Genomic DNA, 13689 nt, shown 5'->3' with positions numbered 1-13689 from the left:
GTAGGGAACAACTGAGGTAGCTTGTTAAAAAGAATGTTGGAGAAGTAGAAAAGACGCATAGCCTTAAACATGGAGATGTCCCCCTGCACACCAAGACCCAAAGTCCTTCCCTTCGTGGTTAGCAAGTATTCTTAAGAGAAGTAGAAAGAACTTGCCTACCTCCCGATCTTATCTGGTATAAGCATTGCTCATGTTATGAGTCACAGGGCCAGTGTGTCGGCCAAGGATTGGAAAGGGCAGAGCTGTACTCATTTACCCAGAACAGCCACTTGCCTTTTAAAAAAATTTTGTATGAAAAGAGATTTCCCTAAGGAGATTTACACAAAAGACCCTTGGCACTAGCAAGGGATTTTCCCAAGGACCTTCCTGGTGCCCTAATTCACTATATACCACATAGCCTTTCCCAAAATTAGGTTATAAATTACAGCCAGAAAATTTTAAGAGATTCCATTTCAGACCCTAAATGATTCTATAAATGCAGAAGTAAAGTTATTTATAAAATTCGTGTGAGGAGTACTAACCATGTTCAACACTTTGCGCCCAAGTTTCCAAAGAAGAAACGAAAAAGAAAACTTGGTTAGTTAGTTCTCCCTCTGTTCATCTTTTAGTGAAGTTTAATCTCTCTCTTAAAGATCAGTTTCTGCACTGGCTGAAGCACTCATTAAAACAACTTCCCAAAGCTCTTTTCCTTGTATTTCTGTGATACACATGGTGGATCTCTTGATATCGGAGATCCTAGACACCACTGAACTTGACATTCCATGCCAATTTATCCAAAACTTCTATTTGTGGCAAAAAAAAAAAAAAAAGTCACTTTCTTAGACTTCTTCTTCCCTTTCTTTTCATCTCTATCACTGGCATTATCAAGGGATTTATTTGTATGAGTCTTTTCTACTCCTGCAACAGGATAAAAGGTTTTAGTCACCGTGTGCACGTTACACAAAGGCTTAAACTAGTAGCGAATAGTGAAGTCACATCAGATGTCAAGGTGGACCGGTGGGCCTGGCTGGCTGACTAGTAAATGACTGGTGCAGGCAAAGCCGGTCACTCAACTCACGCTCGTTCACAACGGGCCTTTGAGGGTAGCTAAGGAAACACAAAAACTGTGAGTGTTGAATCTGCGAATGTCAACTTCCAGTGTATTCTTTTGCTAACACGTAGTGACCACATCAGTTTTCTTGGGGAATTTCTCAGCTCGTGAGTCTTGGTGGGCAGCAGGCACCACTTACCACCACAGAAGGTAAAAATGCCCAATCTTCACGTTTCCAGGTCCCCAGGCGGCAGCGAGGGCTCAGGTCTGTGCACTAGACTTGACCAGTCAGCTGCATTTGCTTAGGATTTTTGAGGCTGGAGCTGGGGATGGGAAAAATTCTTCATAAGCTGTGCACTGTAAAGCTGCAGTGTAACCTCGGGCCCTCCAGGACCAGTTCAACCCACCCCATCTCTCTTTTTTTTTTAAAAAAAAGATTGGCACTGAGCTAACATCTGTTACCAATCTTTTTTTTCTTCTTCTTCTTCTTCTTCTCCCCAAAGCCCCCCAGTACACAGTTGTATATTCTAGTCATAGGGCCTTCTGTTGTGCCGTGTGGGACACCACCTCAGCATGGCCTGATGAGCAGTGTCATATCCACGCCCAGGATCCGAACCTGCAAAACCCCAGGCTGCTGAAGCGGAGCGCATGAACTTAACCACTCCACCACGGGGCCAGCCCTGACTCCGTCTCTTATGAACAGAGTGATTAGGAATTCTCTTTCAGGGGCTGGCACAATGGTGCAATGGTTAAGTTCGTGCATTCCACTTTGGCAGCCCAGGATTCGACAGTTCAGATCCTGGGAACAGACCTACACACCACTTATCAAGCCATACTGTGGCAGGCATCCCACATATAAAGTAGAGGAAGATGGGCACGGATGTTAGCTCAGGGCTAGTCTTCCTGAAAAAAAAAGAAAAAAGAATTCTCTTTCAGAAAATGTGCAGAGTCACGTAGCCAGAGCACGTGCAGAAGAAGAAATCTTAACCTGAAATGATCTGGAACCAAAGGATCGGGACATGACTGGAACTTGAATGTGGCACACTTATTAGAAGCGAGAGGTCCCCCATTCAGGAAGATCCAGTGTTAGAATCCCTTCCCCATCTCATCACGAATGTTTAGAACCCCATCACAAAAGTTTAGAACCTCATCACAAATGTTGAAAACCTTACCCTAAATGCTTGAAGCCCACCGATCAAAACACGTCCCTCCAGCACTTCTGCGTGCCAGCCAGCTCTCCCTAACCTCTTAAATTTTGCCCCAAATCCTGAATGAGGGAGATAGATCTGCGGGCATACAGCCACTGCCTCCCTACAGATGGATCTCCCAGAATAAAGCTCATCTCTTTTCCCAAAGGCCGATGCTGCAATTACTTGGCCGTTGATGCACGTCAGGCAAGAGAACCCCAGTTTTGTGCAGTCACAGCAGCAGCAGTATCTGGTGTCCAGCCTTGCCATTGGGGTCAGTGTGGCATCCGGCATCCAGTGCCAGCTGTATCTTTGACACAGGCTGCAGCAGCAAGCATGCAACAGCAGCAGTGGGACTGTCTTCACCTCCCTGGCTCTGTGATGTGATTTTGGGGTAGTTCTAGGTACCTGGGCCCCCTTTGTTTCTGCTTATTTCCCAAACTTTGTTTCTGCAGCCTTCTAGTGATTTTGTGACCTACCTGTGATACTGTGATATACTAAGAAATGTATATTTGCTCTCCATTTCCTGGCACAGAGCTCCTAAAACCTTTGGAATTTCCTGAATGATAGGGGTGAGAGAAACACCTTTTGTTATAAGCCCCTTCCAACCATACCAGAGCTTATGCTAATGAAGTGACCTTGGGAGGACGGGTGCTAGTGTGGGGGAGGGGGGGAGGGGGGGAAGGGGGGGAGTAATCATGTGATTAGAGGGTTGGAACTTTCAGCCCCCACCTCTGAGAAGAGGTGAAGGGTTAGAGATTGAGTTTAATCACCAAAGGTCAATAATTGAATCAATCATGCATACGTAATGGAGCCTTCATAAAAACACTAAACAAAGGAGTTTGGAGCTTCCAAGTTGATGAGCACATCAAGGTGCTGCAAGAGTGATGCACCCAGAGAGGGCGTGGAAGCTCTGCATCCCTTCCCACATACCTTGCCCTATGCATCTCTTCCATTTGGCTGTTCCTGAATTGTATCCTTTATAATAAACTGATAATAGTAAGTAAAGCCATCTCCTGAGTTCTGTGAGCTGTTCTAGCAAATTACTGAACCCGAGGAGGTGGTCGTGGAAACCCCCAATTTATATCCAGTCAGTCAAAAGTACTGGAAGCCCAGCCTTGCAATTGGTATCTGAAGTAGGGAGCAGTCTTGGGGGACTTAGCCTTGAACCTGTGGGGTAGTTAGTGTCAGAATTGCATGGTGAGGAAAACCCGCACATTCGGTGTCAGGAGTGTGAATAGGAGTAGAGAAATAGTTTTTCTTTTACTACCCAATGTGCTTTCACTAAAATTCATTTACTACGGTAGTCGGCCAGAATCAGCTTCCTCCTCTTGCAACCAAGAACTTAACTAATATACCTGAATAGCCAAGAAACTCTTCTACACTCTATCTGGGGTCTTCCTGTTGCAAGGAATACTCGTTTCTTGTTAGGTATTTGGGAGACATTGTGTGAGGAGAGCACAGAACCAAGAGACCTGTTTTCTGGTCCAGACTCTGCCACTTCTTGGCTACGTGACCCAGAGCAAGTCCCTTCCCAGTTCGAGCCACAGTTCTCTCACCTGCACAGTGAACAGTCTGCACTAGACCAGTAGCTCCCGAAACAGGCTATGCCTCAGCATCCCATCAGGCATCTGGTTTCCAGCATTGGTCTTCATCCAGATTCCCGGGCTCCAGTCCTGAAGAAACTAAGTTAATAGATTTAGCAGATTTCTGACAAGTATAGCAGTGAAGTGGATGCATCAGCATCGTTGAGAACCACAAACTAAGGATCTGCGAGGTCCACTCCGTCTCACATGCTCTGACCCTCTGATGGAGGGCAGAGACAGTTTTATTGCTGTATTCCTTGTGCCCCGTAAGCTCCTGCCGCACAGGAGGTGGTCAGAAAATACTTGTATCTGAGTAAAGGATAAACAAACTCTATGCAACTTTTCTGTAAATCTACAATTATTCCAAAGTAACAAGTTTATTTGAAAGAATATTGGAAGGAAGGAGGGAAGGGGGAATTCTCTCCACATCACATTAGCTGAGTCTTGTATCATTTTATACTGCAAAGCACCTCCCACCGCCCCTTTCCTCTGCACACCGCCCCCATTATCATCCCGCCATCGCTGAGCTGTCAGAGGAGACCTGCAGAGCCACCATGCTCGAATGGCTACAAAAGGGCTCGTCACCCATCTTTGAGGAACACCACTCCTTGTGCTCAGCACTGTGAAGACGCGAGTTCTGCTCCCAGAATCCACACTTCATTTCACTAGGGTTCAGTTTCCTCAGCTGTAAAATAGAGCCCCTCTCTCCCCTCAGTATCTTAGAGAATTATTGTAATTGAAATAATAAAAGTTGTCATAATAGTGAGCATGTCCTGTGTGCCAGGTTCTATGCTAAACACTTTATGAGCATTCTCTTCATTAATTTTCACAACAACCTTGTAAGGCAGGATAATAACATCCCCACTTTATGGATAAGGAAACTCAGGCTTCAGGAGTAACTTGATCAAGGTCACACTGCCAGTGAGGGAAGGGCTGAGAGAGGAGCCCAGGGCGCCTGACTTCAAAGACCCCACATGTTCGTTTGCCTGTGATTTCTAGGTCAAGTGTTAAAGAAGTGTACATCTTCATTTTGATTATTTTCATGCCATCTTCCCCTCTGCCCTAATCTCCCTCATCTTTCTCCAGCTCCCCAGACAGACCCACACTAGACCCTGGGAGTTCCCAGATGAGAGCTATAGAAGAATTGGCAGGTCACCAGCCCTGAAAATGGGGCTGGGAATCCCCGCCACTCCCACTGCTGCCACAGGAAGTCAAGATGGAGACAGGCATCCAGGAAAGGAAAAGAATTTGCCTCTCTGAGAACCCGAAGGACTAAGTCAGGCTCACCTTCCCTTCGTCACCTCACCCAGGAGAGCACTGCCAAGGCCACCAATCTTAGGACAACTCCTCATTGGCAGAAGAGACGTTCGATCATTAGCTCGTGCTGCTTTCCTAGCTGCATTCAAACAAGTAGATTTTAAATATCTGAATTGTTTTTTCATACAGCTGGCCCCACCCATTCATCGGTACCAGGCGGGCCCTTGCAGAGGCTGAGTCCAGCCTTGATGTGGCCGGGCAGCCCAGGAGGCTGGGCAGCAGGCTGTGCTGGGTGTACCCAATTGCTGCCCAGTTAGGCCTGGTGGGGAGGCTTTTGGTGGCATTGCCAGGCAACGTGGGTAACTGGAGAGGCCACAGACTGGGCTCCTGGGCCACAGAGATTAACAGCCTCCTCATCACACTGCAAGCCATCATCATGCCCGGCTCCAGGGGCCTGCAGCAGTCTCTCTGTGGTTGTAGCCTGAAAGACTGCTTTTTTAGCTACAGAAATTAAGAACTGCTTTTCGATATTATGGGTTCGTGGTTGTGGTTGTTTTCTCTTTGCTACATCTCTGAGGATTCACATGGAATAAATACGCAAAAGATTTAAAAACAAAAAATGCCTTCACAAACCCCCCTTTTCCAAAAGTTTCCCTTCTTCCTGAAACAAAGCACACTTGCCCTCAATGGTGAAGGCCGCTCGGGCAGAGCCAGGCTGTCTCCGGAGGTCTCTGCATGCCCACTGCGTGTGGAAAGCTACTCCCCTGCAACCCCACAACTGTGGCTGTGGTTCAGGGTGGGGAACCAGGGCCTTGGCCGCGTGCAAGGCCTCTCAGCAGAGTCATTCCTTGTGTCTCTCTCATTCAAAGACAGTCATGATACCTCCCCTTCCCAGTTTATAGAACCACTTTCACTTGCATACTTTCAATGGATCCTCCCAGATGCCCTGCCAAGAAGTCTTTTTTTTTTTTTTTTTTTTTTTTTGGGAAGATTCGCCCTGAGCTAACATTTTCTGCCAATCCTCCTCTTTTCGCTGAGGAAGACTGGCCTTGAGCTAACATCCGTGCCCATCTTCCTCTACTTTATATGTGGGACGCCTGCCACAGCATGGCTTGCCAAGCAGTGCCATGTCTGCACCTGGGATCCGAACCAGTGAACCCTGGGCCACGGAAGCAGAACATGTGCACTTAACTGCTGCACCACTGGGCCAGCCCTAGAAGTGATTATTATTAATCCCATTTTACAGATGAACAACTAAGGCAAAAAGAGACACCTGTGATTACATACTTACTCACTGCAAAGCTGAGGCACACTTTTTCTGAGGCCAGATCTTGGGCCTCTCTACTATGCCACGCCGGTTCCCCACAGAGCTAGTTAAGATACTACATACAGCTTTGTATCCCAATATAATATGAATAACAGTAATAATAACACACACTGGTGTGGAGACACAAGAACTTCATTCTGTATCTCACACTATCCTCAATACGTCATCTATTGACTGTGGTCAGGCTTTCACAGCTGCTTCATGTACCCTGAGGAATATAGCCTGGCAGAATTCCCAAAGACAGACACACTATTAACTAGGTCAATAGACCGAGCATACCAGAGCACAGGGCTGAAGGAAACCCTGACCCCCTTAACACAAGGCGTTGGCTCTATCTGATGGCATTATGATGCCACTCCAGTCCCTTAAGCAAGCAGGCAGAATCATTGCTTTCATTAGATATTTGTAGGTATTTTCCAAAAAGGCTTTACTGCCTCACCTACAGTGTTTCTTAAATAGTGGTCAGTTGATAATGACCAACTGTGCCCGTTTGCAGGGAACTGGAGATTTCTTGGAATGTGGGACTTGGGGTTCTAAAATCAGGACAGTCTTGGGCAAACCGAGGACAGCTGGTGGCCGTATCATAGGCCACCTAGGTCAGGATTATCTGGGGGAAGTTAGGTGAAGACGGCTGGTTCTGACTCTAGTCAGTGGTTCTAAACCTTGGCTATGTACCAGAATTGTCTGAGGAGATTGTAAAAAAGTGCTGATGTCTGAGCTTTTTAAAGTGCAGCTAAGATGGAAAACTCCTGCCCTGGACAGCTAGATTCAGAGGGTCTGGGCGCGGGTCTTGCCCAGGAATCGGCATGCCTTTTTTTTTTTTTTTTAAAGATTGGCCCCCAGGCTAACAACTGTTACCATCTTCCTTTTTTTTTTTTTTTTAAGGATTGGCACCTGGGCTAACAACTGTTGCCAATCTTTTTTTTTATTATTTTTTTCTGCTTTATTTCTCAAACCCCCCTGATACATAGTTGTATATCTTAGTTACAGGTCCTTCTAGTTGTGGGATGTGGGACACCGCCTCAACGTGGCCTGACGAGCGGTGCCATGTCCACGCCTAGGATCCGAACTCTGGGCCGCCGCAGCAAAGCGCGCGAATTTAATCACTCGGCCACAGAGCCGGCCCCCTGCATGCCTTTTTAACAGCTCCCCAAGGGATTCTTATGTACAAGATGGTTTGACAACCAATAAATTCTTACGGGACGTGGGCATTCATTGGAAAAGCATTCTCTGAATGCCTTGTATATGTTAGGCTCTGGAAACACAAGGAAAAAACAAAAATGCAACTACCTCCTATCTCCAGGCCGTCCCTGTTCAATGGGGAATGAAGACCTATAAATTGTTCCAGCACAGTATACTGTGATTTAGATTAAAAAGTGGGTCAGCATCATCAGAGTGGTTATGGTTATTCAGTTCCCAGAAATCTAGTGTGGTAGATTAAAAACAGAACCTATTATTTGCTGTTCCTCCCACTAAGAGGGGGGGTTTGTTTCCCCTCTCTTTGACTCTGGGCCAGCCCTGTGACTGATCTTGACCAATAATACATGGAGGAAGTAGGGCTGGGTACTTTCCAAGGCCAGGCCTTAAGAAACGTGCAATCTCCACTTTTGTTCTTCTTGGAACGCTCCCTCTATGAAGCCCGATGCCGATGCCCTTATAAGAAGGCTGAATACCCCGAGGCTACCATGCTATGAGGAAGGCTGAGCTACCCACGTGGAGAGAAGCCATGTGGAAGAGCATCAAGATGCCAGACCTACGAGTGAAGCCTGCCCGGCCCTTCCAGCCCAGCTCATCCTCCAACTGAATACAGCCAAGTGTGACCCCAGCTGACAGATATGGAGCAGAAGAACTGCTCAGCTGAACTCTGCCCAAACTCCAGACCCACAGAATGATGACAAAATAAAGTGTTGTGTTAAGCTACTAAGCTTTGGGGTGATTTCTTACACAGCAATATCTACCAACACACCTCCTCAGATCTAGAAGACAGAATGACATCCCATACCATTCTGCCTTCTTATTAGCATTATCTATCTTCATGTTCCTCCATGGAGTAGATCGCAGATGGAGCGCCTGAAATAGACTCCCAATTAGTCTCCATCTCTGTTTCCACTCCTGCCCCCTCCAAAACAAGACACAACATAACCATAAATCAGAGTATAGCAGCTCTCTGCTTAAAATCCTTTAATGGTTTCCCATTGTCTTTGAGATAATACAGGAGCCTTACCGTGGCTGATAAGCTCCTGCATGACCTAGCTCCTGCATTCTTTGTGGAATTCGGCTCCTACCACTCTCCCCCACATCCTTGTGCTGCAACCACAGGGCCTTCTTTCTGTCCCAGGAACACAGCAAGTTCTCTCCTGCCTCGGGTCTTTGCACGTGCTCTTCCCTCTACCTAACCCTCTCTCCTCCGCCCCTCTCCCACACACAAACCCAACACATACACACAAGGCTAGCTCCTTCATAACAAAGAGCGCCTCCCTGGGAAGTCTCTCCGGACCTATCAGAGGTGGGAGCCCACCCCACATATGCATTCTCTTGTTTCTTTGCTCCCAGCATTTATCACTATCTAAAAATATCTGCTGTGTTTATTTGTTGTCTGTCTTTTTCTATTAGAATATAAGCTTCAGAAAAATACGAAATATTTGTTTTTTACTTCATCTGTAGGGGCTCAGCAAGTGTCTGCTGAATAAACCATCCTAGTAAATGAAGAAGGAAGGAGGAAGAATGGAGTAATAGAAAGAGCACTGAAATTACAGCAGTCCGAAAACTCTGGTTTTCCTCCAGTCCTGCCCCTGCTGACCTCTGGACAAGTCCCTTCACCTCACCTGATCAGGATCCTCGTCCTCACCGGGGTGCACATGGCCCGTGATGTTTGTTTGTGCCACACGCCAGAAGTCTTCATATATTTTGCTCATGAATCTCCATAAAAATTTTGAAAAAGCTAGGACCCTCTGACACATTTTTAAGTTAATAACTACAATTATTTTTCACAAGTTAAATAGGTTCCAAGACAGAATTTTCTGGCATTGGCTTTATTAGACACACGCATTAGATACATTTTCATCCAAACCTTGGAGGTATAGATTTAGCTTGTTCAGTTTATGGAAAATGTGTACCGTATAATCCAATTGTCAAAGCCAGTCCTAACTGTCAAACGAATCAGCCAAACCAGAATCATTTTCTGTCTGTAAGAAAATCAACTTTCATTTTTAAAAATTTCTAGAAATGAGTTCATTTGCATCCCCATGACAACCAGCTCAGGTCTCAATTCTAATTTTATAATACGGAGCTAAAGAGCCGCGGCACTTAGGTGCAAAGTGGAGTGCCATAATGCTTAAGAACACAAATTCTAGAGGAAAGAGGCTGGAGTTCAAATCCTGATTTTGCCACTTAATAGCCCCATGACCTTGGGCAACTTATTAAACCTCTGGGTGCCTTGGGAACCTTATCTGTAAAAGGAAGATAACAAGTATCTACTTTATAGATCTGATATGAGTTTATTACCTGTAAAACCCTTACAAGAGCAGCTGGCACATAATTAGCATTAAACAAGTATTTTTTTTTTAAATAAATACTAAGAGTCTGTTGTAAGGTACCGACCCTTCAGTTTATTTTAGCTAATCTCTCTCTGCTTGCTATCTCCCAGGAACAAGGCATTCTCCAACTGTCCTTTTGGTTTTTATATTTCCAAGCGATGCACCACAGAAAGATTCAGAGCGGCTCTAGTAAAGCCAGGGAGAAAACAAGGAAAGCAGAGTTGAAAAGGAGACCTGAAAACAATGCAGACAAGCAGATTGCTTTTAGGAAAGAGTACCTGTGGAATATGAGGATCTGGAAACTGATTCCCTTCTAGCTCTCCACGTCCACGTACCCCTAGTTCCAGAGCCACTGGCATATCCCACACACTCCCTGGGCGCATTCAGAGCTTGGTGTAACCCCTGGTGCCCCATCTACAATTCCATCTCTTTCTCTTTTACGTAAGAAAGCACAAAGGATTGCAAGTTAGGAGACAGCGTATCCTGAACTTGCTCCAGGTTATACAAATGTAAATGATCCATACATTTCAGGACTTTTATTGGGAAGCACAGATTCACTGTAACCCAGCGTATAGATGAGGGCAGAGCGCCAGGAGATCAGGACATGGGACAGGTCAGAAGGCCCTTCATGAACCCCTAATCCAAGTCCTACAAAGGAAGGCTCCTTTCCTCAGACAAGTAGAGACCCATTGGGCCTGGGACCTTGGTGTCATCTCCTCCGCTCCCGTGCATCAGCCACACTTCTGAAATACAAATCAGATGGTGGCCTCCCTTTCCTAATCTCCAATAGTTACCCGATGCCCTGGGTATAAAATCTAAGTTCCGTAACAAGGCACATAAGGGCCTCGAGACCTGAGCCCCCCTTTGTTATCCACCGTCATTTCTTGCTTTCCTCCATACACACCCTACACTCCAGCCCCACAGAGCCCCTAGCAATTCCAGCTTCCACCCTCCATTAGGCCTTTTCATGAGCATCGCCCTCTGCCAGAATATCTTCCCCCCTCAATTTGTTCTCCTGGTGACGTCCTAACACACTCTTCAAGACTCTGACCTAAACACCTTGTCTGCAAAGCCTTGTCGAGCATCTACCATGTGGATGCACTGGACACAGTGGGGAACAAAGCAGACATGATAGTTAAATGTCCTTCTTGCTTCCCTCAGCAACCTCGGCTCCTGTCTAGGGTCCCACTGTCTTCTTTGCATTGTCACCGTCTCCTCCACTAGGCTGTGAGCGCCCTGAGGATGTTTTATTCATGTTTGAATCCCTAGTATGGAGCTCACGAAATGCATCTATAAATGTTTGTTGGACTCATTTACTCACAAAAGATTCATCAAACATTTCTGTATCAGGAACATACTAGGTAGTGGTTATACAACTGTGAACCAACAGATGCAGTCCCCGCCCTCTTGGGACCAACTGAGCCCTTGATTGAATGAGCACTGTACGAATAAGTGAATGAATTAATGAGTCAGGGAAGGCATGTGCTCCTCCCCACTTGGATGAAGCAGCCCAGAGCAGGAGACGTACAGGAAGTGAGAAACCGGTATCTAAAGAGTTGGGGGAATAATGACGGCCTTTTGTTCTTTCTGATGCAGAGAAACTTGAAAGACAGCAAGGAGTTGAACAAAGAACAGAGTCTAGGCCTGACCTGGATTTGAATTTTGGATCCATTACTTATTAGCCATGTGACCTTAGGCAAATCCCTTAGCCTGTTTGTATCTTCATTTCCTCGTCTGTAAAATGGGGATAATAAGAATATCAGATGATTCCATGAGATAATGCATTTAAAAGCCCTCAGCCTGAGGCCAGGTAGAGTTGGTTTTAGGAATTGGTGGCTCCCATCACTTGCTCAGTGGGAGTGTGCAGACTCAGAAACACAGCAGGAGAGCCTGCTGGGGACATCATCTGCCTCCAGCCCACAGTCCGGGCCCTGCTGCTGTGTTCCTACCTCCAAGCGGCAGCGGGGTCTCCCCTGTTCTGCCCCGGCCCCGGCCCGTCTTGGCCTCCCTCTTCCTGCGCCACCTCCCCTTTCACTGCCTCCCGTTTCATACGTCTGCCTAATTGCTCTCAAGGTCAGCAGTTGTCTTCTATAATTTTACAAGCCTATAGAGAGGGGCAGGTGGTAGTTAGGAGGGGGTGGGGCAGGAAGGGGACCAGAGAAGAAGGGAAGAGCACAGATGTTTATTGAGGCCTTACTACGTGTCTGGCACCGGTTTGGTGCTTGACATGTGTCCTCTTCATAACAATACCATTTTACAGACGAGGAAACTGAGGCTCAGCAAGTGAACAGGAGAGGTAGGATATGACTCCAAGTCTCTCTATGACTCCAACGTAATTTTCCACTATGCCACGCGGCCCACTGGCTTATAGATGATCTTTGTGAAATAAACTTCCGTTTTCCTATTCCCAGGAAGAGAACTGTGTGTGTCTGCCTCCCAGAGAATCCAGGTACATGCTCAGACACTAATGAATAAACAAATGAATAGTAACAAAGGAATGAATGAATGAAATCTCTCAGATACCTATACGAGGAAGGAGGAAACAAATAACAGTGGGGGAGGCGCCTGGCAGGAAGAAGGGAGAGACCGTCTCCCAGCTGTGGTCTCTAGTGCCCAGCGCAGGGGCAGAGGTCGGGCAACACAGGAGGACTGGGGACTGGCTCAGTTGGAGGGAGAAAAATCTTAGGGGGGCAGGAGTGATGGGGAGGTTGCTGGGAGAATGTGATGGAGAGAAGGTCAGCGATCGACCAGGGCAGCGAAGGGGAATGGCATTAGCTGGTCCCCCACCACGTCCCTGGGGAGAAGCCAGAGATGGCCCTCGGACTCCTGGCCCAACATGCTGCCAACTTTTAAAACGAAAGTTGCAGGATCCCAAGCTGCCACTCCAGAAGGCTCCTCTGGAAGGGAAGTTGCCAGGGGAGCAGCCACGGTCCGCCTCCTTCCCGAAACAGCCCTGGGCCTCGGGGACTTTTTTTACCCCCCAGGGCTTCCTGCCGCCACATCCTCCTCCCCACCGAGGGACGCCCTCCACCCGCTCCCAGCTCCCGCAGTTTACCTCGGGAGGCCGAGGCAGGGGTGTCCCCGTGTTCCAGGCGTCCTGGGCCAAGGGACTCCCTCTGCTGCCCTGAAGCTCCCGCCCTGCCAGGCGATCCTTGGTTCCTCCCCAGAGCTCAGACTGTCCGGACAGGTTCCCAGCTGCCCAGCCCAGAGGGAGGGAGCCTGAGAAAATCCCCTCCCAGCCTTGAGAGGGCCTGGGCCGGGCCAGCCAGCCCCAGCCTCTCCTGGGTTGGCCCTGGATGAATGAGTCCTCCTCCTCCTCCTACCTGGATCTGAGCCAGGGAGCCTGTGACAGCCTCTGTGCTCTTTGGCTGTGGTTATGTCACTGAGCTCCATGCCTTCTCCAAGTCGTACTCTCCTGCTCCATGCCTGGCTCTCCTGCCTTCCATTCACAGCTCTCTGGGGAAAGACCTCAACAGGGTGGGCTCTATCATTCTGCGTTTGGTTTTGCTCTGGTGGGAAGCCAGGCCTGGTACTGGACACCAGGGTGAAGTGACTTGATGAACCTCTGCAGGGATATAGTCACAAGCCCTCAAACTCTCCTCTCCGACTCTGTCTACCAAACTGGTTGTACCGTGGCCCCTGGTGAAATAGGTTCCCAGTTTCTCATTATTCATTCAATGCATTTTGAGAATAACCCGCCTTGTGCAAGGCTCTGAGGATGAAGAGGTGGATTAGCATGGTCCCTGCCCTCATGCTCTACTAGGAA

The 13689-nt window shown here is 47.5% G+C and overlaps 2 protein-coding genes and 1 long non-coding RNA gene across 7 annotated transcripts in view; 2 read left to right on the top strand and 1 right to left on the bottom strand.

The window, feature by feature from the left end:
* LOC124240299 (uncharacterized) overlaps positions 1 to 5976 on the top strand; it is a 59423-nt gene extending 53447 nt beyond the window's left edge. The window contains exon 4 of one of the 2 annotated variants that reach the window (XR_006888832.1): positions 4890 to 5976. This is a non-coding gene — a long non-coding RNA (uncharacterized LOC124240299). Of the gene's footprint in view, positions 1 to 2386; positions 2660 to 4889 lie in introns of those variants that run through there. The other variant, XR_006888833.1, reaches the window with a different exon arrangement.
* LOC124239251 (translation initiation factor IF-2-like) overlaps positions 1 to 11057 on the top strand; it is a 74701-nt gene extending 63644 nt beyond the window's left edge. Inside the window, exon 3 of the mRNA XM_046660808.1 lies at positions 9052 to 11057. Coding sequence (XP_046516764.1) covers positions 9052 to 9077 — 26 coding nt within the window. The 3' untranslated portion in view covers positions 9078 to 11057. The remainder of the gene's footprint in view (positions 1 to 9051) is intronic.
* Positions 1 to 13105, bottom strand: part of RHBDL2 (rhomboid like 2) — a 59939-nt gene extending 46834 nt beyond the window's left edge. The window contains exons 1-3 of one of the 4 annotated variants that reach the window (XM_046663206.1): positions 12979 to 13105; positions 3777 to 3902; positions 1230 to 1353 (exon numbers count right to left, since the gene is read on the bottom strand). The gene's annotated coding sequence lies outside the window, so the exon portion shown is untranslated. Of the gene's footprint in view, positions 1 to 1229; positions 1354 to 3776; positions 3903 to 12978 lie in introns of those variants that run through there. The other 3 variants (XM_046663207.1, XM_046663209.1, XM_046663208.1) reach the window with 3 other exon arrangements.
* Between the last annotated feature and the right edge of the window lie 584 nt (positions 13106 to 13689).

This window comes from Equus quagga, chromosome 5 (assembly GCF_021613505.1).
Source record: "Equus quagga isolate Etosha38 chromosome 5, UCLA_HA_Equagga_1.0, whole genome shotgun sequence".
NCBI classification, from domain to species: Eukaryota; Metazoa; Chordata; class Mammalia; order Perissodactyla; family Equidae; genus Equus; species Equus quagga.
Note: the sequence above shows the minus strand (reverse complement) of the source record. Positions and strands in the feature narration are given on the sequence as shown.